Source organism: Heterodontus francisci, chromosome 3 (genome assembly GCF_036365525.1).
Source record: "Heterodontus francisci isolate sHetFra1 chromosome 3, sHetFra1.hap1, whole genome shotgun sequence".
In the NCBI taxonomy this organism is placed as follows: domain Eukaryota; kingdom Metazoa; phylum Chordata; class Chondrichthyes; order Heterodontiformes; family Heterodontidae; genus Heterodontus; species Heterodontus francisci.
In genome coordinates this window covers 118,265,187-118,290,343 of record NC_090373.1, presented here as the reverse complement: position 1 = coordinate 118,290,343, position 25,157 = coordinate 118,265,187, and the positions used below count along the sequence as shown (strand labels likewise).

At 41.8% G+C, this 25,157-nt stretch overlaps 1 protein-coding gene across 1 annotated transcript in view; it reads right to left on the bottom strand.

Annotated features, from left to right (window-relative positions):
- Positions 1-25,157, bottom strand: part of kpna5 (karyopherin alpha 5 (importin alpha 6)) — a 48,159-nt gene that overhangs the window by 9,093 nt on the left and 13,909 nt on the right. The window contains exons 5-11 of the mRNA XM_068025677.1: positions 21,960-22,054; positions 14,940-15,071; positions 14,185-14,273; positions 9,215-9,314; positions 8,693-8,856; positions 7,343-7,421; positions 2,875-3,000 (exon numbers count right to left, since the gene is read on the bottom strand). Coding sequence (XP_067881778.1) covers positions 2,875-3,000; positions 7,343-7,421; positions 8,693-8,856; positions 9,215-9,314; positions 14,185-14,273; positions 14,940-15,071; positions 21,960-22,054 — 785 coding nt within the window. The remainder of the gene's footprint in view (positions 1-2,874; positions 3,001-7,342; positions 7,422-8,692; positions 8,857-9,214; positions 9,315-14,184; positions 14,274-14,939; positions 15,072-21,959; positions 22,055-25,157) is intronic.

Sequence of the window (25,157 nt, the reverse complement as noted above, 5' to 3'; positions counted from 1 at the left end):
CCTTAATGGGTCACCAGGAGGTGCAACTGATGGTTATCCTTATTTGTCTCTTTCCTCTTAGCATAGAAAAGTATTTACCTCCAAATTTAAATGCTCACCACCAGCAGCTATGCCTTCAGCTGCTGAGGCCCTAAGCTCTGACCTGCCTCCCCAAACCACTCCGCCTCTCTTTCCTCCTGTGAGACGCTCATAAAAACCTAACTTTCTGGCAAAGCATTTGGTCATGTGGTTCGGTGCAAAATTTGTTTGATAACACTCCTGTGAAGCACCTTGGGATGTCTTACTATGTTAAAAATGTCCATATATCAATGCAAAATATGTTGCTAGGAGATGCAACATTTTAAAATTTACTTTTTACTTTGTCCAGTACAATTTTAAAGATATGACTGGTTGACTACATCAGTTGACAGCTTGGACTGAAGCTCCTAAAAGAAAAAGAATCTGACTCTAGTATGGAAAACAGATTTAGTATTTTCTGGACAACCTCACTTATGGAATTTATCATGAAAATGTGCGAATCTGCCTGACACTGAAGTTTAGAAAAAAATGTATGATCTTAATTGCCTTTGTTGTGTGGCTCGCTTTCACTTGTGGATTTTGATCAGTTCCCAACAGGTGCAAGTTAAAATGGAGAGGATTGCAGTACATTGGAACAAAGGCTATTCAACCCCTTGAGCCTGATCTGCCATTCAATTTGATCATGGTTGATCAGTATCTTAACTCCAGCCATTGTTCCATATCTTGATACCTTTACAAAACAAAAATCCACAGCATCAGTCTTTAAAATTTCAACTGATCCAGCATGCGCTGAATGCACTGACTTTTTGAGGGTTTGGGGAGGGGGGTTGGGGGGAAATGTGGGGCGGGGTAGAACCCATGGGCCGGAATTTTACCAGTATGCTGTGGGTCCTGCTGCCAGAACCAAATGCCAGTCCTGAGCTTGTGCTTCCATTAAGTATGGTGGTCTGCCTCTCCAAGCTGCCGGTTGAATCAGAGGGCCGGCAGCCCCACCGACAGAGGTAGCTGCTGCAGGGAGGCACGTCTCCATTTTGAGGTGCCTACATAGGGCCAGAGAATTTGTTTTAAAAATGCACTGGGGCCAGGTAGGCAGGCCCCCTTGATCAGAGGGATGAACCCTCCAGCAGCAGCTATCACTGCCGGAGACCCCCTCTGTGGGACATGAATCCCCTGGGAAGGAAAGGAGGGCTGGCTCCAAACCCCTAATACCTCCACCGGAAAGCCACCTCAATATACTTGAGATCTCCCCACACGGTGGGCTGTGGGGGTGGGGGGGGGGGGGGGGCGCCTTCCAACACCAGTGAAAATGCCAGCAGGGGTATAAAATGGCCATTAACAGGTCAGTTACCTTACAAAAGCAAAATACTGCAGATGCTGGAAATCTGAAATTAAAACAGAAAATGCTGGAAATACTTAGCAGGTCTGGCAGCATCTGTGGAGAGAGAAAGAAAGTTAATGTTTCAGGTCAATGACCCGAGTTCTGATTAAGGCTAATCAACCTGAAATGTTAACTCTTTCTCCACAGATGCTGCCAGATCTGAGTATTTCCAGCATTTTATTTTTATTGCAGTTAATTACCTTAATTGGCTGAGCTGCTGTTCCCATGTTTGTAAATATCCCTTGGTGGCAAGAAAACATCGGGCTTCCCTCCCGATGTTCTCTGCTGGCATTTTACCAGCCCTCCCACCTCCCAGCCAGTCTCTGCAGGGCTGTTAAAATCCCAGCCATGGTTTCCATTACACTTTGTGATAAAGTGCTTAGTAATATCATTCCTAAATAGCCTAGCTATCATTTTAAGATTATGCCTCTTGTTCTGATTCTCCCACCAGCAAAAATACTGTATATCCCCTCGTGAGCCCCTTTATCATGTTAAACATTTTAAAGTTACATCACCTCCCACTCAAAATTCAAGGGAATACAAGAAGTTAATGAAAACTGTCCTCATTAATTTAACCCTTTAAGCCCTGGTATAATTCTGATGAATCTGCAATGTACCTTTTCCAAGGCCAATGTATTTTTCCCAAAACTGAATGGAATTGCATTTGAATTCCAATAAGATAAAAGGCTACATTCCATTAACCTTTTGATTCTCTTTTTGTACCTATGCACCAGCTTTTGGTGATTTATATACATCAACACCTAATTTCCTTTACTTCTCTGCAGCTCCTAGACTGCCATTAAGACAATATTCTAAATTTCCTTTCTCAGATTCCAAGTTTATGCCCTCCCATGTCCCCACATTGAATTTCATTTATCAGTTTCTCCCACTCAGTCCATGTCCCGTTGCAACTTTCTTCGCCCATCCACACAACTTTCTGTGCCTCCTAGCTTATCATCCACAAACTTGGACATAAAACTCTTGATTCCTTCATCTGCGTTATACACACAAACACTTGTACAGATTAGCATGCACACATTATGGACACAATACAGATCCCCAAGGAACATCACTCATCACATCCCATCTATCACAGAATGAGCACCTTATCCCTGCTCTCCATCACCTACCTCCAGACTAATTAAAGTTTTCCTTCACAGAACATTGATCTTCACAAACATATGAAAATGACGGACAGAAAAAAACCATCACACCTGCCTCATATAGACAAGATGCCTTACGTAGGACACCTATCCATCTACCAATCTCCTGGGAGAGGGAGAAAAAGTTTTTAAAAAAAGCCAATTTAGGGGGAAGAATCTGCAAAATTCCTGACATATCACAAGTCAGGCACAATATAGAACATTTAAATATCACACTTTCATTCAGCAATGCTAAAAAAAAGGCTCCCAAATAAGGCAATAGGTAACAGGCAGATTTTGCATTACTTTGAGACCAGCAAGGTGCAAGTAAATCACCTGGATTTGTGCTCTATTTCCTGCAGTAATGTTGGAAACTGTCCAGCAAGCTTCCTTCCTTATAGATTCTTTCGGGCTGCTCAACAAATGAAGGAGGCAGGGAAGTGCAGAGCAGTTCAAAATCACCTAAATGAAGTAACAAGTCAAAATTGATGGACATTTCTACTTAGTAATTTCATAATGCGAAAGTTGACAATTAAATTTCCAATCTCAAATAAAACAGCTATCCAAAAGCAAGCAAATGGAAACATTTTAAAACTTGAGACATCAGCTCAAACTAGGTATATAATTTAGAAAAAAAACACTAGAACCAGTAAAGTGGTCTCCACATATTTAGGTTACACTATAGAATGTGCTTTTTCCCCTCCCCCTGGCAAATTAAAATTTTAGACTACATATTGCAGCAGAATTTAAACATTTTGATTCTACCAAAGAACAGAATATAAACTTATTTCAATATAACACCCCTCCCTCTTATATAAATATGAAAATATATAGTTCCTTAATACCTTCAAAACAAAAAGGCAGCTAGATCCTCGTTTAAGGATTGCATGCTGTTATATTAATCCTAATACTTGTAATGACCTTATAAAGGTCAAATTTGCTCCTCTCATCTACAAGATAGAAATTCCATAAGAGGTGCTCGTTTCTATAGCATGCTTTCCTGATGTCTACTTGTATCAAATTCTTATACCCAAATGGCTCCAGAATATTGAATAAAAATTTGTGAACTGGTATTTTACTGTAACTGTTTCCTAATCCTCTTATGATTACACTGAATCCCACTCCTTAGAATACTACGCTAATTCTTAAGCAAGTGCCACAATTCCAGTCAGCATCTTCCTCAAGAAGGCTGCACCATCACCATAGTTTGAAAGGCTATGGGTCTGCACCTGCCTATCCCAGACTGGGGTACTGATTCTAATCAGATTATTGTGGCGAATGCCAAAAGGAGGTCAGGCAGTTTTCCCCACAGGAAAAGGAAATGACATTAGTAGTTTTATTCAGACCCTTTCACCTGCTGTAACCGGAAATAATTCCATCTCTTATCAGCATTGCCTTGCCTTCTTTTGCATGGATCAATACTGAATCCCAGCTAAGTCAACAACTTATTGATGGGTAGGCTGTGAATGGAGATTCAGAGGTAGACAGAGGAGCAAGTCTGCCAAGGATCATAGGAGAGAGGCAAGGCAGGCCGCAAATAATTCTTGGATATACAAGGAGCACAAATGCTTTAAAAAAAAAAAAAGTGGTCACCTTTCCCAATATGAGCAAGACCAAAGTTCAGTCCCTCTTAGTCCATGATCCACTTTACCACATGTTGGAGCCATTAAATCCTGCCATCTTGATACTGCTCTCCCCATCTTTAAAATCTCATGAATACCAATCTCTCCAACAGCACCTTTTTGATTTTTCCAATTTCCCCCTCCTGTTCAGATCTGATCCCCAACCATGAATTATTGTATCCTCTACATGGATTTGTATGGGCATTCTGCTGGTGTCACTAATTATTATGCCAAATTCCAAGCACATTAGTAAAACTTTGGCTCAGTTTTTTTTATTTTAATGAAAATTGAAATTAGTCACTTCACATTAGCAATCATGAGACAGGACCAAATACAACAAGGTTGCCCATGCTGAATGCTAAATTTGTGATGACATTTGCCTTCTTCTGCCAAAGATAATTACATAATTTTTTTAAAATTCATTCGTGGGATGTGGGTGCCGCTGGCAAGACCAGCATTTTAATGCTCATCCCCAACTGCCCTCGAGAATGCGGTGGTTAGCTGCCTTCTTGAACTGCTGCAGTTTGTTTGGAAAGGATACTTCCAATGTGCCATTGGGGAGGGAATTCCAAGATTTTGATCCAGCAACAGTGAATGTACGTCGATATATTTCCAAGTCAAGCCTGCTGCTCACAGACTTGCTACTCAACAGGAGCGAGAGAGGGGATCAGCAGGAAGGTGCAGCTCGGAGAACATACCAAGCACACAAGGTCTACAGGCAGAGGATAAGGTTCCTCCACATGTTAGAACATTAGTCTCAGGAGGCTCAATGTTGCATCAGGCGGTGGCAGATATATGCATTTTGTTGGAACAAGACATGCGGCTAAGTGGACCTGTTGGCCATACTTTGCCAGTAGCTGTCAAAGTTAACACTGCTCTCAACTGCTTTGCCTCTGGATTCTTGCAGGGCTCTGCCGGAGATGTGTGCAGAATCTGATAGTCGGCGGCCCACATTTGCATAAGACAGCTGATAGCTCGTTTGACAGGGCCAGCAATTACATACACATTTTCTGTGACATCAGTCAGAACGAGTGGAACCTCAAGTTGGCGGCTCTGCTAGGTCTCCCGCTGCTGTGGGCGTCATTAACTGCCTGCATGCGGCAATCAAGGCACTCCAGATCATCTAGGAGAATTCATCAACTGCAAGAACTTCCACTCCATCAATGTGCAGCTGGTGTGCAACCACAAAAAGATATTCATGCAGGTGTGCACAAGATTCCTGAGCAGCTGCCATGATGGTATCATTTTTTTTTTTAAGTTTCTCTTTCATCATCCAGGGAGCCCTGCCTTTATTCTGTCTTTCTCGGTCGTGGGATTGTAACTTGAAAGAACTAGAGGCAACAAGAGTTAAAACTGTTTTTTATACAGCGAGTGGTTAGGATCTGGAAAACCCTGTCAGAGTGTGGTGGAGGCAGATTCAATCAGCTTTCAAAAGGGAATTGGAGAATTACCTAAAGAGAAAATATTTGCAGCACCACAGAGAAAAGGTAGGGGAGTGGGACTAGCTGAGCAGCTCTTACTGAGGGTATGGGCATGACAGGCCGAATGGCCTCCTTTTGTGCTGTAAATATTGTGATTTTATGCTTTCGACCTGTGTCAATCTACCCTCCCTCACCTCACACCATGAAACAGACTTACTGGCTGGGCGCTGAGACAAGTGACACCCACTTAAAACTGATGTCACTGATGAAGAACCCAACCAATGAGGCCCTTGAGTAATACAAGGAAAGCCATATAACAATCAGATGTGCTATTAAGCAAACATGGTGCAGGTGCACTTTAGGTGCCTGGACAGATCTGGAGGTAACCTTCAGCACACACCAGCAAAGGTCTCCAGAATGGTTGTACTGTGCTGCACTCAGCAAAATAATTCATGGGGGCGAGGTTTAGACCTGCAGAAGGACCAAAGTGCAGAGCAGAGCCTCTTTGGGGAAGGAGGAAGCCAAAGCACCAGCTCTCACTGCTGCCAGATTCACTTAGGTTCCACCAGTTCACCAATCTGACAATCACATGCGGAAGCCATTCCTTCCCACTCCAATGACACGAATACAAAGCAGTCCTGCAAATAACCAAGCATCCCTTTCAGATTCCTCCCCCCCCCCCCACCCCATTCATCACAAGCTAAATGGTTAATGGGCAAGACGGGAAAGTGGTAGAAACATAGAAAATGTACGGCACAGAAGGAGGCCATTCAGCCCAGCTTGCTCTGCTGGTTGAAAAAGAGCCATCAAGACTGATTCCATTTTCTAACTTTTGGTCCGTAGCCCTGTAGGTTACAGCACTTAAAGTGCATATCCAACTATTTTTTTTTTAAAATACAAGGGTTTGTACCTCAACACCCTTTCAGTTCCAGACCCCAACCACCCTCTGGGTGAAAATAATTCTCAACTCCCCTCTAATCCTTCTACCAATTAGATTAAATCTATTTCCCTGGTTATTGACCTCTCTGCTTAGGGAAATAAGACCCTCCTATTCACTATCTAGGCCTCTCAATTTTATCCACCTCATGCTGGCAGATGCCACCGCTTCCCACCATCCCCAGCATGTTGTGAAATTAAAATCCAGCCCCTAAGACTCGAAAGAAAAAATGCAAGGAGATGACTGATTAATCTATTTGGATGATTCTGTTTGAGAAACAAAATACTGTCCAGGATAGCAGGATAAATGCCTACTTTTGGGATCTTTACCTTCCCCTAAAACAGAACAGCAGACAGAGCCTTAGTTTAGCATCTCAACAGAAGAAAAACTCCACAGAACTCCCTCCATACTAAATTGAAACATCAGCCTAGATTACATGCTTTAGGTCCTGGACGGAACTTAAACCAATGACCTTAGCACTCCAACCTGTGTCAACCAAGAGTCAAAATGACACTTATAACCCAAGTCCAAAGGAAAAAAATGTAACTGAATAATAAAAATGCTATGTTGTAAACTTTGGGGCTGGGTGAAGCTGGAATAGTTAACTCATACAGCCAAAAGGTATTGAGTGATTACTTCAAGATATCGGTTCAGTTTATATCAAGACCAAAGTGCAAAAAAGCCATTTACTGTCACAATGTTTCAGGACTAAATACACATAGTAATTCATGTACAGAAATTACACAGTTGTGCTAGAATTAAAATAACAGTCTCACAGACATACTGTGAAGCTGAAGGGTAGAATTTGAAAAATGTTTTCTTACCTGTGTCTGGATGTCATCTCCAGTAACTATGTTTCCTACAGCCCTCAGTGCAGGTGATACAACCTTATAATCATTATGCCTATTAAAAAAATGCACAACACTTATCTTTACATTTCAAAGCAAAATATTTACAAATTGTTAAAAAATACTTTCATTCAGCAAGAGTAGACATAAGAGTTGATTTTTGTTAAAAATTTAGAGGCTCTAAATACCAATTTAGGTTGCATTTGCTGACAATGTAACCACTAGGTGGCGCAGTGCAGGCACATGCACAAATGCAGCCTCTGACTAAATCACTGTCTGCGATGCCTCAGGCAGCTGCCAGTAATAAAAATGGCACTGTTCAATTTGTCATAAAAAAACAAATTAAACCCAAACCCCCTCAATGGTTGCGATCGGTGCCTCCATCCCATCCCCAACAGTACCCTGCTCCATCCTGCCATCACGCTTCGCTGCTCCCTCCCGCACCTGTCTGCTCGGCGCTTGCTCCCTGCTGCCTCCCCTCAGCTGCTCGCTCCCGGCCTCGCTGTTTCTCCACCCACCCCCCGCCTCCCACACCATGGCTGCTTGCTACCTGTGTCACCCTGTCACCCCTTGGCCGCTTGCTGTCCGCCACTTCTGTGGGTGGTGTGGCAGGGAGCGGTTGGCTGGTGGGGGGGGGGAATGGTAATGCCGGGCGCGAGCGAGCAGCGGTGGGGGGGGGGGGGGGGGTGGAGGGGGGCCGCGGCAGTGAAGCCAGGAGCTATTGGCCGAGAGGCAGTAGCAGCAAGGGTGGGAGCGAGCAAATGGCCAAAGCGAGGTTCTGTTGGGGGGGGGTGGGGGGGAAGAGAGGGGGGGAGATATTAAGGCAGCGATTGCAACCATTGAGGGGAGGCAACGCTGGGACATTACATCTGGCATCACTGCGCGCATGAGCAGATTCATACTGGCAAGTGTGGTTAGGAGACGCACATTTATTTAAAGCAATAAATATTACCAGTGCCAAATCAGAGATATTTTTATGTGAAATTATACAAGACAAAAGATAAGCTGTACAAAATTAATATATTTGGGGTTTTGTGCACAGATTAGTTCTTAAGCAGTATTATTTACTACTTCCTAGTACACATTATGACCAGGGTCACAAGTTTATAATGATTAAGTCAAATTCAATTCTTTAATTATATGGAATTCTGAGATTTTACATTGGGGTAGAAAATCACATTCCACAATTCTATGAAAATCAAAACTCAATAGTCTTTTAATTTAAATAAAAATGCTTTGGAGACAGAAGAACTGCTATCACAAGATTAAGACAACACTAGTTTAGCAAACTTATTAAAGGCCAAGAAAGAAAATCCAGATGCTTACATCAAAAGCTCCACTAATCGCCTACAAACTCCAGAATCAATAACTATTTGTATTTTCTCATTGGGTCCATCGGAAAGATAAGAAAGGGCCCAGCAAGCATCAGCCAAGACATCAGGATCACTGCTAAATAATAGCCTTGACAATACGTTCAAGCAGGGAGACACCTAAAACAGAGGCATGCAAACAGTAGTAAGATTTATATTAAGTAATTATACAATGGAATAGTTTTACACAGGGTTCAAGATTGTTGGTAGGGTATGGAACACAGATTGGGATTATTTTGATCAATTTGGATGTTGAGAGTCCCACCTCCAGAATGCATGGAGGGTTCTTAAGGCACAAACAGGTAAATTTGAACTTCAAGAAATAGAAAAGTCACTTCGGAAATAGTATACAGGAATAAAGTAAAATATAAAAAAAAATATAGATTAATTTCTTAGTTTAGTACTGACTTCAACACTGAAATTATGAGGAATGTATAATGTTCCTTTTTATTTTAAAACAAAAGGGCGAGCAATTTACCTTTTCAAAATCTGGGGGTGGATTCTTTCCCCTGCATAAGTTGGACAAAGCCCACACAGCATTTCTTGTTGTAGTAAGTCGGTTCGACTTAGTTAATAACCTGGAGTTTAAAATAAAGTCTTTGTTAGAAAGAAAAAGCTTTTGAGGAAGCAATACCATTTTGTAATCTTAATTATTTAGCCACAGCCAACACATTTATTGACAGACCAACTAATTTACTCAAAATGGCTATGATAACGGTTCTGGTAACACCTCCGATGTATTACATTTTGCTTTAAAAATAAAATGTTAGATTACTTACGACAGCAGGTTTAGGAGAAATAATCTAACATTCTTCCTTTGTTCAGGCTCTGCACAGAAAGCTGTACAGCAACTATGATGTGATGAGGTCTCACAGCTTTAAGCCAGCTTAGAGTACAACAGCACGAAAGTGCCATTAGCACTGATATATCCAATCAAAACACTAATATTTTTATATAAAGAACGGAAAGAATTCCTACAGCACCCAAGTATGTTGCACTAGAAGTGTGCACTGTACAGGCAGAGTGAGCCTTAATTTTCTTTCCCAGCTCCTACCCCAACCACAATGCAACAATGCAAAATAGTCCATTACCTTCTTAGTTAATCTGTGGGGTAATAGATTTAACCACTGGATTTTTCCTAAAACAAGCCACCACAGATAGATTATGTACAGGAATTGATAGGCGTAGTCTATAGGCCACCAAATAATAACAGCACATTGGGGCGGGCAATAAACAAAGAAATAACTAATGCCTGTAAAAATGGTATGGCAATTATCATGGGGGATTTTAATCGACATGTAGATTGGTCAAACCAGCTCAGTCAGGGTAGCCTTGAGGAGGAATTCGTTGAGTGTATCCGTGATAGTTTTCTTGAACAGCATGTAATGGAACTGACGAGGGAGCAAGCTATCCTAGATCTAGTCCTGTGTAATGAGACAGGAATAATTAATTACCTCATAGTTAGGGATCCTCTTGGAAGAAGTGATCACAGTATGGTTGAATTTAGAATACAGATGGAGTGTGTGAAGCTAAAATCCAATACCAGGGTCCTGTGCTTGAACAAGGGGGACTACAATAGAATGAGGGAGGACTTGGCTAAAGTAGACTGGAAACAAAGATTTTACGGTGGGACAGTTGACGAGCAGTGGAGGACTTTCAAAGCAATTTTTCAAAATGCTCAGCAAAAGTATATTCCAGTGAAAAGGAAGGACTGGAAGAAAAGGGGTAATCTGCCATGGGTGTCTAAGGAAATAAGGGAGGCTATCAAATTGAAAGAGAAGGCATACAAAGTGGCCAAAAGCAGCATGAAACTAGAAGATTGGGAAAACTTTAAAGGTTAACAGAAAGCTACAAAAAGAGCTATAAAGAAAAGTAAGATAGAACATGAGAAAAAACTAGCACAGAATATAAAGACAGATAGCAAAAGTTTCTATAAATATATAAAACAAAAAAGAGTGGCTAAAGTAAACGTTGGTCCTTTAGAGGATGAGAAGGGGAATTTAGTTATGGGATATGATGAAATGGCCGAGGCATTGAACAGATATTTTGTATCGGTCTTCACAGTGGAGGACATTAATACCATGCCAGTAATTGACAAAGAGACGAACGTAGGTGAGGACCTGGGAACAATCATTATTACGGAAGAGGTAGTGTTGGGCAAGCTAATGGAGCTAAGGATTGATAAGTCTCCTGGCCCTGATGGAATGCATCCCAGAGTACTAAAAGAGATGGCGGGAGAGAGAGCAGGTGCACTGACGGTAATTTTCCAAAATTCGCTGGACTCTGGGGTAGTCCCAGCTGATTGGAAAACAGCAGATGTGACGCCACTGTTTAAAAAGGGAGGTAGACAAAAGATGGGGAATTATAGACCGGTTAGCTTAACCTCTGTAGTGGGGAAGATGCTTGAGTCTATTATCAAGGAAGAAATAGCAGGGCATCTCGATAGAAATTGTCCCGTTGGGCAGACGCAGCATGGGTTCATGAAGGGCAGGTCATGCTTGACAAATCTTTTGGAATTCTATGATGACATTACGAGCAAGGTGGACAATGGGGACCCAGTGGATGTGGTGTACCTAGATTTCCAAAAGGCCTTCGACAAGGTGCCGCACAAGAGGCTGCTGTATAAGATAAGGATGCATGGCGTTAGGGGTAAAGTATTAGCATGGATAGAGGATTGGTTGACTAACAGGAAGCAGAGAGTGGGGATAAATGAGTGCTATTCAATGGGTGGCAGTCACTAGTGGTGTGCCTCAGGGATCGGTGTTGGGACCGCAATTATTTACAATTTATATAGATGATTTGGAGTTGGGGACCACGTGTAGGGTGTCAAAGTTTGCAGATGACACTAAGATGAGTGGCAGAGCAAAGTGTGCAGATGACTGTGAAACTTTGCAGAGGAACATAGATACATTGAGTGAGTGGGCAAAGGTCTGGCAGATGGAATACAATGTTAATAAATGTGAAGTCATTCATTTCGGTAGGAGTAACAGTAAAAAGGATTATTACTTGAATGGTAAAAAGTTGCAGCATGCTGCTATGCAGAGGGACCTGGGTGTCCTTGTGCATGAATCACAGAAGGTTGGTCTGCAGGTACAGCAAGTAATTAGGAAGGCAAATGGAATTTTGTCCTTCATTGCTAAAGGGATTGAGTTTAAAAGCAGAGAGGTTATGTTGCAGCTGTATAAGGTACTGGTGAGGCCGCACCTGGAGTACTGTGTGCAGTTATGGTCTCCTTACTTGAGAAAGGATAAACTGGCACTGGAGAGGGTGCAGAGGAGGTTCACTAGGTTGATTCCAGAGTTGAGGGGGTTGGTTTATGAAGAGAGACAGAGTAGATTGGGATTATATTCATTGGAGTTCAGAAGAATGAGGGGGGGGATCTTATAGAAACATATAAAATCATGAAGGGAATAGATAAGACACAAGTAGAGAGGAATTTTTCCACTGGCAGGTGAAGCTAGGACAAGAGGGCATAGCCTCAAGATTAGATGGAGCAGATTTAGGACTGAATTAAGAAGGAACTTCTTCACCCAGAGGGTTGTTAATCTATGGAATTCCTTGCCCAGTGAAGTAGTTGACGCTTCTTCAGTAAACATCTTTAAAGCTAAGGTAGATATCTTTTTGAACAATAAAGGAATTAAGGGATACGGTGGGAGTGCGGGCAAGTGGATCTGAGTCCACGAAAAGATCAGCCATGATCTTATTGAATGGCGGAGCAGGCTCGAGGGGCTGGACGGCCTACTCCTGCTCCTAGTTCTTATATTTACCTTGTGATTGAAGACGATCAATTATAAGTGTTCAACTCATCTTGCTTTTCGCCTCCACAACACAATCTGGAAATTAACTGATCAAATAAGACTGCTCTGCTGGCATTATGTCAGGGGCTTAAGAGGCTCTGAAGCAAATTAAGAAAAGCAAACCAAGGTCAACTGTGCCTAAGCTCACTCCCCTCTAACGTTAGCTATTCTCATCTGATTTCCCTGTACCAAGAACAAAGATGCTACAATAGACTCATTTTCTGGCCTCTCAAAGACATCTACAAGGGTAAAGTCAGGAATGCAACCTGTTGACAGATGCAGCTGTAACACTCAAGAAGCTCGACACTGCCAATGTCAGAGCTGTTTGCTTTATCAGTGGTCTTGCCATTGGACTTAGTATCAACTCACTTCATCACTAGAGCTCTGTAGATAGTCAGTTATTCAGCACTTTGGCCCATCATGTCCATGCCGGCCATCAAGCACCTATCTGTTCTAATCCTATTTTCCAGCACTTGGCCCGTAGCCTTGTATGCTGTGGCGTTTCAAGTGCTCATCTAAATAATTCCTAAATATTGAGGGTTCCTGCCTCTACCACACCTTCAGGCAGTGCATTCCCGATTCCAACCACCCTCTGGGTGAAACATTTTTTCCTCAAATCCCCTCTAAACCTCCTCCCCTTACCTTAAATCTATACCCCCTGGTAATTGACACCTCCGCTAAGGAAAAAAGTTTCTTCCCATCTACCCCCCTCATAATTTTGTATACTTCAATCAGGTCCCCCCTCAGCCTTCTCTGCTCTAAGGAAAACAACCCTAGCCTATCCAGTCTCTCTTCATAGCTGATATGCTCCAGCCCAGGCAACATCCTGGTGAATCTCCTCTGCACCCTCTCCAGTGCAATCACATCCTTCCTATAGTGTGGTGACCAGAACTGTACACAGTACTTCAGCTGTGGCCCAACTAGCATTTTATACAGTTCCATCACAACCTCTCTGCTCTTATATTCTATGCTTCGGCTAATAAAGGCAAGTATCCCATATGCCTTCCTGACCACTTTATCTAACTGTGCTGCTGCCGTCAATGATCTATGGATAAGTACACCAAGGTCCCTTTCTACTTCCTAGGGTCCTACCATCCATTGTATATTCCCTTGCCTTGTTAGTCCTCCCAAAATGCATCACCTCACACTTCTCAGGATTAAATTCCATTTGCCGTTGCACTGCCCATCTTACCAGCCCATCTATATCGTCCCGTAATCTAAGGCTTTCCTCCTCACTATTTACGATACCACTAATTTTCATGTCAATTGCAAACTTAACTGATCATACCTCCTATATACAGATGCAGTATCGCTCATCTACAGGATGCTCTGCTGTAATTTAGGATGGTATCAACAGCATCTACCACCAAAATGAACAAGAACTTTAGAACACAGTCACTTCCAAGTTCCCACTCAAAAACACAGCATCCCTAATTGGAAATTTGACATTCCTTCAGCATTGGCTTGATACCTTGGAATTCCCTACTTAACACCATTGGAGAAACACCATCACCACTAGGAATGCAGTGGCTCAGAAGCAAGGCTCACGATCACCTTCTCATGTCAACTAGCAATAGGCTTTGCCAGCACTTCCCGCATCGAGAACAAAAAAAACATACATTTTTTTGTTGGTCTACTGCCATAAACTTACTGTAAGAGAGGCGGAAGAATTCCACAGTTTAATACAAAGTCTCTGCATTCAGCATTGTCACCTGCAATGTTGCCCAGTGCCCAGACTGCCTACAAGACAATACAATCAAAACAATTGAAAGGTATGCCCAGTTATATTTTGACATTTAAGAGGCATTAACACATTACAAAAACTATTTGTATTTTTAGTTATATTGCTCCTTTGTCTTTTTTTCTGGATGTGTAGAATATGCAATTTTAGATCACAGAATTGTAATATAGACTCGGAGGAAAAAAAAACTTTTCAAATTTGAGTCACAGTACTAATGATGAACACCATCACGTTATGAAGGGACATAATAAGAAAGCAGCTGACTAAAAAGGTCTTGCTGCCTTTTTCCTTTCCTCAGTGTACTTGTAATTTACATTAAGAAAACTAACTTAAACATCAATAGTTGCTATGTCAGAAATGTTACTTTCTCATGTTGACAAGAACATTTTAAAGCTCAATGCATGAATGTGAAATAATTTTAGACATTCACCTTTTCCCACCTACACTTGTTATTTAACTTTAGATTGAATAATCTAAACATTCATAATGAAAAAAGTTTTAAAACGTGTGTACATTTTTTGTTTTCTTGAGTGCAAGTTCTACATTGTAAACTTGGTTCTGTCTGTGAGGGGAAAAAAAACGACCAATACCACTTGACTATTCAGGAAGAAGAACTGGATATAAAAATACATATAGGAATTGCATATGTAAGAGAAAGGGAATACCTGTTCTTGCACATCCTCATATTCAGAGTTAAGTAGCTCAATGAAGATAGGAACAGCATCAGCTTCTATAACAACTTTAGTATGGAGAAATGTTCCAGAAGCTATGTTTGTTAAAGCCCATGCTGCCTCAAACTGCAGAAGAGAGCACTAAAGTTAATAATCCAAAGAATTACTGTAGTGCTTTAGCCATTATATAAAGACTTAAAAAGGCACCAGCTTTTGTGTGCTATTCTTACATGTTCAGGGTTAAGAGAAACATTTCATTCTAATTATTTATACAATAGTAACTTTGCACTGTACATTATAGGATATCTATAATTCTAGAAAATGAAGTGATTGGCTGCATGGAAACTCAATACAATGCTCAAGAGTGCTTTAATGAGGCTGGAGCTGTAAAAATGTTGATTTTTTATGGCTAGTTGCACATACTGTGAATTTAAAAATGAGCCAGAGAGAAAAATTCAGAAGTCAGTGCAATACAATGTTTGAGAGAAACATTTGTCATTGGGTTCAGATGAAAAGGCACATTAGAAATAGGCGTATAACAAAAATATCTGAAATTGTTAATCTTAAAGTGGCCATAGAAAATCAACCAATTTGATCAACGATACCCATAGAACTGAAATTGTGCTGCTCATCACTTTCTTCAAAGCAAATGTAAGCAATTTACAATAAGCCAATATCTACCAGTAGTGAATGTTTCTCCATTCAAAGCAAAAAACTAAGATTGTTAAGCTCATTAAAAACATTTCAAAAAAACTTTTTCTTCATTGTGTTGAGATACATTTTGCAAAAAAAGGGCAAAGTACTCAATGCACAATAAAGCAACAAGAGCTGTAAATGCAGGGGCTTTGAAATAAACAGCAATCCATTGTAAAATAGAAACATGTTACAGGCACAGACTATTTAACAGCAAGCTTTTGATTGAGTTTTTTTTAAAAGAAATTATTCTATAGAATGCTATGGAATGAAAAACACTGGGTTCAGGTGTTTGATAAGTTCCACACAAGAGGCTTATGAAAATAAATGCACATTGTATCAAAGGGGAAGTGACCATATGCTAAATGGTTATGTTTCTTAAAAGTGGAGGAACAGAGAACTGGGAAACAGATCTTTAAAAGCTTCAAGTGCAGATAGAAGAGGCCATTAAATAAAAGCGAATTGGATTTTGGAGTTTAGACGGACATTGAATATAAAAGCAGGAAAATGATTTTGAATTTATTTATTTATACAGCACTGAAGCAGGCCCTTTGGCCCACCGAGTCTGTGCCGACCAACAACCACCCATTTATACTAACCCTACAGTAATCCCATATTCCCTATCACCTCCCTACACTAGGGGCAATTTACAACAGCCAATTTACCCATCACCTGCAAGATGTGGGAGGAAACCGGAGCACCCGGCGAAAACCCACGCAGACACGGAGAACTTGCAAACTCCGCACAGGCAGTACCCAGAATCGAACCCGGGTTGCTGGAGCTGTAAAGCTGCGGTGCTAACCACTGCGCCGCCCATTTGTAGAAGACATTGGTTATACTGGATTAAATTTGTGCAGTTCTGGGCACCGGATTATTCCCTCAGGCATGAGCTAGAAAGGGGAAAGATTAGAGAATTCAACACGTTTAAAAAGAGTGGCACCTGAAAAAAAGCATCTGTTTTATAGGGCATAGGCATCTATTTTGAAGATGACTGAAACTATTCCGCAAGGATGGCTACATCCAAACAGGAAGAGAGCTAACAAACTGGTAAACCAGAAACAGGGAAGAAAATCAAAGGAAGGGGAAAGGAAAAATAAAAATCAGAGAGCAAATACGAGAGGTAGAAATACCGGACACAGCTCAGGCTCGCAAGGGAAATGGGGTAAGAAATAATGAAGGTCCTAGGAATTGCATTTCAGAGCGATGTGCAGAGGACAGGACAGTGGCTAAGACAATACCCCCATCTTCATAATGGGAGACAAAGCTAACATGTGTAATTACAAGTCAGTTAATTTACCAGCTGTTATGTGATGGGGCTAAAATGTGGTGAGTCGAAGAGACTTAGCAGTTGGCAGGAAAAAAGACAGAGGCGCAAGGGGAGAGCCAACTGTGCAACAGCCCCGACAAACAAATTTCTCTGCAGCACCTGTGGAAGAGCCTGTCACTCTAGAATTGGCCTTTATAGCCACTCTAGGCGCTGCTTCACAAACCACTGACCATCTCCAGGCGCGTATCCATTGTCTCTCGAGATAAGGAGGCCAAAGAACTCTATGCGGACAATTTTGGAATCTTATCATTAAAAATTAAATTACTAAATATGTAGAAGAGAAAATAATAAGAAGCCAACAGATGCCAAAACTGAAAACTGTGCTAGACAAACCCAAGAATTGTGTGAGAAGGCGACAATATGATGAATGGGGGAAATGCAGATGATGTGGTGGACATGGACTGTCAGAAAGTTTTTGGAAAGATTTTATTGGAGGGGACTAATTGATACCAAATTGGGGGAGGGCAACAAATTGAATTAAACAGCTGCCTTCTCTTGTCTCACATGCATCGTCACCTGCAATGTTCTGCAAGGATCTATCCTTTGCCCCCTCTCTTTTTCATCCTCCGATTTCCCTCCATGACATCATTGATGGACACAGGGTATTTTTCACATGTATGCTGATGACACCCAGCTCGACTTCTCACAAACTCTGTAGTTAAACTGCATGCCTAAAATTCAGCCCTGGACAAATCATAACCTCCTCCAACTCAACACTGGGAATGCTGAGCTAGTCAATTAGGACCTTGGCATGTTGCTTGGCCATGAACTTGGCTTTTAGCCCATATCCTTTCCATCACTGAAGATCTTGATAACCTCCCCAACATAGTCCACATTTGCTCCAAAACCCTTGTACTTCCATGGTAATGCCAGACTTAACTTTACTGATGCTTTTACTGCTAACCTCCTACAGAGATTTCAACTTGTCTAAACTTGATGTTGCACACACCCTGTCACACTTTTTTTTTTAATTCATTCACGGGATGTAGGCGTCACTGGCCAGGCCAGCATTTATCGCCCATCCCTAATTGCCCTCGAGGTGGTGGTGGTGAGCTGCCTTCTTGAACCGCTACAGTCCATGTGGGGTAGGTACACCCACAATGCTGTTAGGAAGGGAGTTCCAGGATTTTGACCCAGCGACAGTGAAGGAACGGCGATATAATTCCAAGTCAGGATGGTGTGTGACTTGGAGGAGAACTTGCAGGTGGTGGTGTTCCCATGCATTTGCTGCCCTTGTCCTTCTAGTTGGTAGAGGTCACGGGTTTGGAAGGTACTGTGTAAGGAGCCTTGGTGCTTCGCTGCAGTGCATCTTGCACCAAGGCTCCTTAGACAGCACCTTCCAAACCCGCGACATGACTTCATCTTTAAATTCCTTATGGCCCCATACCACCTGACCTCTGAAGTAGCACGAATTCCAGCTCAACAGAGTACTGCTTCGACAGAGTTCTTAACTTGGGGAATTTGGCGAGTGACGGAATTCGGCACAGTGAGGGAGGAAGTGTTGTCCTGGTCTTTTACAAGACAAGGGGTGGTCTGAGTGAGGGAGTGAGAGATGGTGAGACCTGTTGAGAAGTTGGTAAGTGTTTCTAGCTAATAGTCATAGTCTAGAAAAGTAAAGGCATGGCACGGAACCTCAGCCCCAATGAATGCACATCCTATGCCAAGTGGGAAATCCTGAATGCTTCTCATAGCCTGGAAGACCACGTGTGCAGGAAGTGTTACCACTGGGTTTTGGAGCTTGAGTGGCGTTGGAGTCACTACGGGGCATCTGCAAGGCTGAACACTTCATGGATAGCACATTTCTGGAGGTGGTCACCTAACAGCTTAAAAATGTGCAGGCAGAGAACAAATGGGTGACCTCCAGAAGTGCAAGGACGACAGGCTGGCAGGGCAGGGACCCGAGTGCATCTCGCTCTTCAACCACTATTCAGTTTTGAATACCAGTGGGAGTGCAGGCAGTGCCAAGTAAATGGCACCATGAGTGGCTCAGCTGCGGGGCGGGCACGGAAGTTAAAGAGTGGAAAAGCAACAGTAGTAGGGGATTCGATAATAAGGGGAACAGAGACACACTTCTGTGGCTGCAGACGTGATTCCAGGATGGTATGTTGCCTCCCTGATGCCAGGGTCAAGGATGTCACTGAGCTGCTGTAGGACATTCTGAAGGGGGGGGAGGGGGTGAGGAAGGGGAGAGAAAAGAGTGAACAGCCAGTGGTCATGGTCTATGGTGCCAGCGACTTAGGCAGAAAGGGGGATGAGGTGCTGAAGGCAGAGTTGAGGGGAGCTAGGAGAGATTGAAAAGCTGGACTTCAAAAGATGGTAATCTCCGAATTACTTCCGGTGCCACATGCTAGTGCACACAGCAACAGGATGATAGAGCTGATATGTGGCTGCAGAGATAGTGCAGGAGGGAGGGCTTTGGATTTCTGGGAGAGTTTTATTTTAAATTCACTTCATGGGATGTGGGCATCACTGGCAAGGCCAGCATTTGTTGCCCATCCCTAATTGCCCTTGGTAATGGAGTGGCTTGCTCAGTTATTTCAGAGGACAGTTAAGAGTCAACCACATTGTTGTGGGTCTGGAGTCACATGTAGGCAAGACCAGGTAAGGACAGCAGATTTCCTTCCCTAAAGGATATTGGTGAACCAGATGGGTTTTTACAACAATCTATGAGGTTTCACGGCACCATTACTGAGACTAGCTTTCAATTCCAGATTTTTATTAGGTTGGGAGCTGTACAAGCCAGACAGGTTGCACCTCAACATGGCCAGGACCAATATCCTCACAGGGGGTTCCGTTAGTGCTACTGGGGGAAGGTTTAAATAGGTTGGTGGGGGACGGGATCCCGACAGTAAATTCAGAAGGGAAGAAGAAAAGTTGGAAATGAAAGGCAGAAAATCAGTAAGCGTATCTGGAAAGCAAAAGAAATAATGGTTAGAAAATAGACAAAAAGGGAGTCTAGCAGTGCTGAATGGCTTATATTTCAATGCAAGAAGTCTAAGGAATAAGGTAGATGAGCTGAGAGCACAGCTAACATCTGGAAGTAAGATATACGGGAGTATGAGACATGGCAGAAAGGAGGGTAAGAATGGCAGCTGAACATTCCCAGTTAGTGTTTTCAGACAAGATAGAGAGGGGGATAGGAGGGGCACAATATCAATTAAATAATTACAGCTGTGAGGGGGGTGGTGGATAATATAGTAGAAGAATCAAATGAAGCAATGTGGGTTGAACTGAAAAACAAAAAAAAGGGTCAATTTCACGACTAGAAGTGTACTATACACACCCCCCAGTCAGAGGGAGATAGAAGAGCAAATATGTAGGCAAATCTCTGAAGTGCAAAAACAATAGGGCAGTTCAGAGGGGAATTTCAATTATGTTAATATTAACTGGGATAGAATTAGTGTGAAAGGCACAGAGCAGGCAGAATTCCTAAAATGTATTCTGGAGAACTGTTTTAGCCAGTATGTTGCAAGCCCAAGAGAGGGGGTGGTTCTAAAATTAATTTTAGGAAATGAAGTTGGGCAGATGGAAGGGGTATCAGTTGGGGAGAATCTTGCTGGAGGTGATCATAGTTCAGCTAGGTTTAGGGTAGTTATGAAAAAAGGCAAAGACAGACCAAGAATAAAAGTTCTTAATTGGGTAAAAGCTAATTTTACTATGCTGAGAAGTGATGTAGCTAAAGTGGACTTGAAACAGCTACTTGAAGGTAAATCAGTACCAGATCAGTGGGAGGCATTCAAGGAAGAGATAGCTAGGGTTCAGAGCAAGTATATTTCCTCGGAGAAAAAGGGAGGGAGCCCCCTAGATGTCAAGGGGTTTAAAGGAGAGGATAAAGAAAAAAAAGGGAAGCTTACGACAGATGCTGAGAGCTCAATACTGCAGAAAGCCTAGAGGAGTATAAAAAGTGTAGGGGTGAAATTAAAAAGGAAATTAGGAAAGCAAAGAGAAGGCATGAAAAAATATTGGCAAGTAGTATCAAGTAAAACCTAAAGTTTTTTTTTAAAATACATAAAAATCAAGAGGATGACTAAAGAAAGAGTAGGGCCTGTTAGGGACCACAAGGGTAACCTTTGCGTGGAGGCAGCAGCTTTTGCGTCTACTTTCATAAAAGAGAGGGACAATACAGACATTACAATTAGCAAGAAGTATGAAATATTAGACTAAATTAACAGTGAAAGAGGAAATATTAAGGATGTTTGACATCTTTGAAAGTGCATAAATCCCCAGGCCCAGACAAAATGTATCTCAGGCTATTAAGGGAAGCAAGAGAAGAAACAGCGGAGGCTCTGACCATTTTTCTATAAGGAAATATACTTAGATGCCAGTGCAGACATGATGGGCCGAATGGCCTCCTTCCATGCTGTAAATTTCTATGATCCATCTCGCTCTATATCTGTCCTGCCCAACACTCCGTGTGACTTTTTTTTTAAAAAAGGTGCTTATATACACACAAGTTGCTTTTTTAGATCATTCCCTTGAAGCTCAAGCTGCATTGCAAATGCTGTCATTCACAATATTGAGTGCCATCCCTGCTTGCAATACAGGTGTTGCAGAGCAGCTCAATTCAGCTGTTTACTTGTTTAGTTTGGCAGCAAAACAATTTTATGGGCACTAGATTTTCAGCTAAATGTCATTCTCATTTTGGTGTCAATGGAATAGGATCAGCGAACTCATGATTTCAAGTAGTATTTAGATTACTCAATACTGTAGAGTTTTGAAGCAGAGCTGAACAGTGGATTTCTTCAACAATTTCAATTGCAGTATATGGATAGAGATTATATGGATCAGATCACTTTCATGCAAATTCTTGATAGTTGAGGCATGTAGCTGGTCATATTTCAAACAATTTCCAGCAAGGCATACAAAATAAGTAACAAATGTGTTCTCCTGTAGCAGATACGTCAATAGCTGCATTAAGGTCGCCACATAGTGCAATGCCCTGAGATTTATTAGAAACCGTGCAAGAATTTTACTTTTTTTTTTTAAAAACTCACTTGGAGGGTGAAATTCTCATGTCTCTTCAAAAACTCCACAAATCTCTGCACAATACCAGGTGCATTTATGACCTCATCTATGGGAGGATTAGGTTCTGGAAGGGAAAAATTATAAAACGTCAAAGTAAAATCATACAATGCCATCTTTCCACAACTCCAATATGACGAACAGATCGTAGTAAAAAAAATTAAATTCAATATTTCAGTAACACATGTAACTTTATTTGTAGGAAATTGACTCATTCTTAATGGCTTGAAGCATCCATTTTATTTTGAAAGCTCAAGGACAGAAACTCATTCATTTGGATATATGAACCATCAATACTTCAGTCACAAAGACTCAGCCTCTCTCTTGACCTCAATCAGGCCAGCTAAATGATATTCCACATTAAGCTATTCGGCAGGCAACAAAAGTTGAAACATCAATTGGAGAAATAGGGTTTATCCTAATTGCTCAGATTTTGATTTGCAAAAAAGTCTTACTGGCCATTTGGAGTGATGAGAGCAATCTCACTGAATTAACGTAAATAAGGAAACAATGGAATAATTCAAAAACCTGAAATCTACAGGTAGACAAAATTCATTGCTAGGACTGGGTTAGTGTTTCATTGCTATGTTTAGGATTAGATGGATTCTACAAGGATAATTTCAGCACAATCTACAGAAGAACTGGACATAGTTACTGTTCTCTATTAATCTCAACTGATCTACTGCAAATATCCTTGTGCCTGGGTTCAGCACAACTAGTTGTACTTTTATTTATGGACACGCCTACATTGAATGGATACCTAAAGTACTTCATACTTCAGGAAGGGTTAGCAAAGTACTTTCGTTTCAAAAACCGAAACAACTCAAATCCTCACAGGACAGACTTTTTCCTTGCAGTCCTGTTCATACAGATTACATGCTGGGAAATTTTGCAAATGCACATGCTCGGAAAGAAGCAGTGATTGAAATGTCCTTTCAGTTGTGGGCTTAAAATACCCAGTCTAAGTTCAAGGTTTGAAACAGGCTGAGATCGTCAAGTAAAAATTAAGTAATTAAAGCATTAAAAGACATTCATTTGGCAAATGTAACTGCTGCTGTGAAACATGCATATTTTGTGTTGAAAATTATTTTATTTATTTAGAGATACAGCACTGAAACAGGCCCTTCAGCCCACCGAGTCTGTGCTGACCATCAACCACCCATTTCTACTAATCCTACACCTGTCCTTATATTTCCCTACCACCTACCTATACTAGGGGCAATTTATAATGGCCAATTTACCTATTAACCTGCAAGTCTTTGGCATGTGGGAGGAAACCGGAGCACCCAGAGGAAACCCACGCAGACACAGGGAGAACTTGCAAACTCCACACAGGTAGTACCCAGAATTGAACCCAGGTCGCTGGAGCTGTGAGGCTGCGGTGCTAACCACTGCGCCACTGTGCCGCCCTTTTGGAAATGAAAAATGGAGAAAAGTGGTGCATGAACAAAATTTCAGTTGAGATTATCCCACTCGGCGGAAAGAAGGGGCATCCAAAGCTAGAGCTCCATGGATAGCAAAGTAAAACAGGTTTATGACGAATAGCAGGTATAAAATATAGCAGAAGCCCAGACAGCATGCAAAGAGTGCAGGGGGAAATTGAAAATGGAGACAAGGGGGACGAGAGCATTAACATAAATCCAAAGATTTTTTTATATACATAATAAAAGGAAATGGCAAGTTAAAGGAATGAGGCTGATTAGTGGCAAAAAGAAAACCTTGTGGAGGTCAGAGGGCATGACTGAGGTACTGAATGGGTACTTTGGATCTATATTCAATAAAAGAGGAAAAGTTAATGCTGCAGTTTTTCGTTTCCAAATTAAGTGTTTTCAACACAAAATTTAAAAATGCACGTTTCACAACAATTACATTTTCCAAATGTTGCAGTGGAGGGGAAAAAAAGAGTAGAGATACTGGTTAGGATAAAAATAGACAGAAAGGAGGTAGGAGCTAAAGATGTTGACACTCAGTTAAGAAGTCACTCAGTTCAGATGAAGTGCATCCTAGGTTGCTGAGGAAAGCAAAGGTAGAGACAGCAGAAGCTCTGACCACAATCTTGCAAGCTTCCTTGGATATGGGAGTGGTGCCAGAGGACTGGAGAATTGCAAATGTTAAATTCATGTTCAATAATGGGGAGGGGGATAAATCTGGCCAGAGTTGATAAAGGACTGTCAGCACAGATTTGTAAAAGGCAAATTGTGTCTGAATAACCTGATTGAGCTCTTGATAAAGTAACAGAGGGTTAAGGAAGATAGCACAGATGTTATATATACAGATCAAAAGGCATCTGATAAAGTATCACAATCTTATTCAGAAAATAGAAGCACATGGTACTAAAGGGATGGCAGTAACTTGGGTACGTAATTGGCTAAGGGACAGGAGGTAGAGAGTATCAGTGAATAGATGATTTTCTGACTGGAGAGAAGTACTCTGGGGGTCTCCCAGGGGTCAGTATAGGGATCACTGCTTTTCGTTATATATAAATGATCTGGACTTGGGTCTAGGGATGTGAGCATTGCTGAAAAGGCCAGCATTCATTGCCTCTCCCCAATTGCCCTCGAGAATGTGGCAGTGAGTCACCTTCAACTGCTGCAATCTATTTGGTGAGGGCATTCCCACAGTGCTGTTAAGGAGCGAGTCCTAGGAGTTTGACCCAGCGACAATGAAAGATGATATATTTCCAAGTCAGGATGGTGTGAGACTTGGAGGGGAATTTGTAGGTGGTGTTGTTCCCTTGTGCCCACTGCTCTTACCCTTTTAGAGGTCACAGTTCGGAAGGTGCTATTGAAATAGTTGCTGCAGTGCATCTTGTAGATGGCACACATTGCAACCATGTTGTGTCACAAGAACACAAGAAATAGGAGTGGACAATATGACCCACTGAGCCTGCTCTGCCATTCAATATGATCATGGCTGATCTTAGGCTTCAATTCAACTTTCCCGCCCACTTGCCATATCCCTTGATTCCCCGAGACCAAAACAACTGTCCATCCCAGCTTTAAATGCATTCAACGATGGAGAATTCACAACTGCTGGGGTAGAGAATTCCAAAGTTTCACAACCCTTTGAGTCAAGTAATTTCTCATCTCAGTCCTAAATAATTGCCCCCTTATCCTTAGGCTTTGCCCCTGCATTTTAGATTCCTCAACCAGCAGAAACAATCTCTCAGC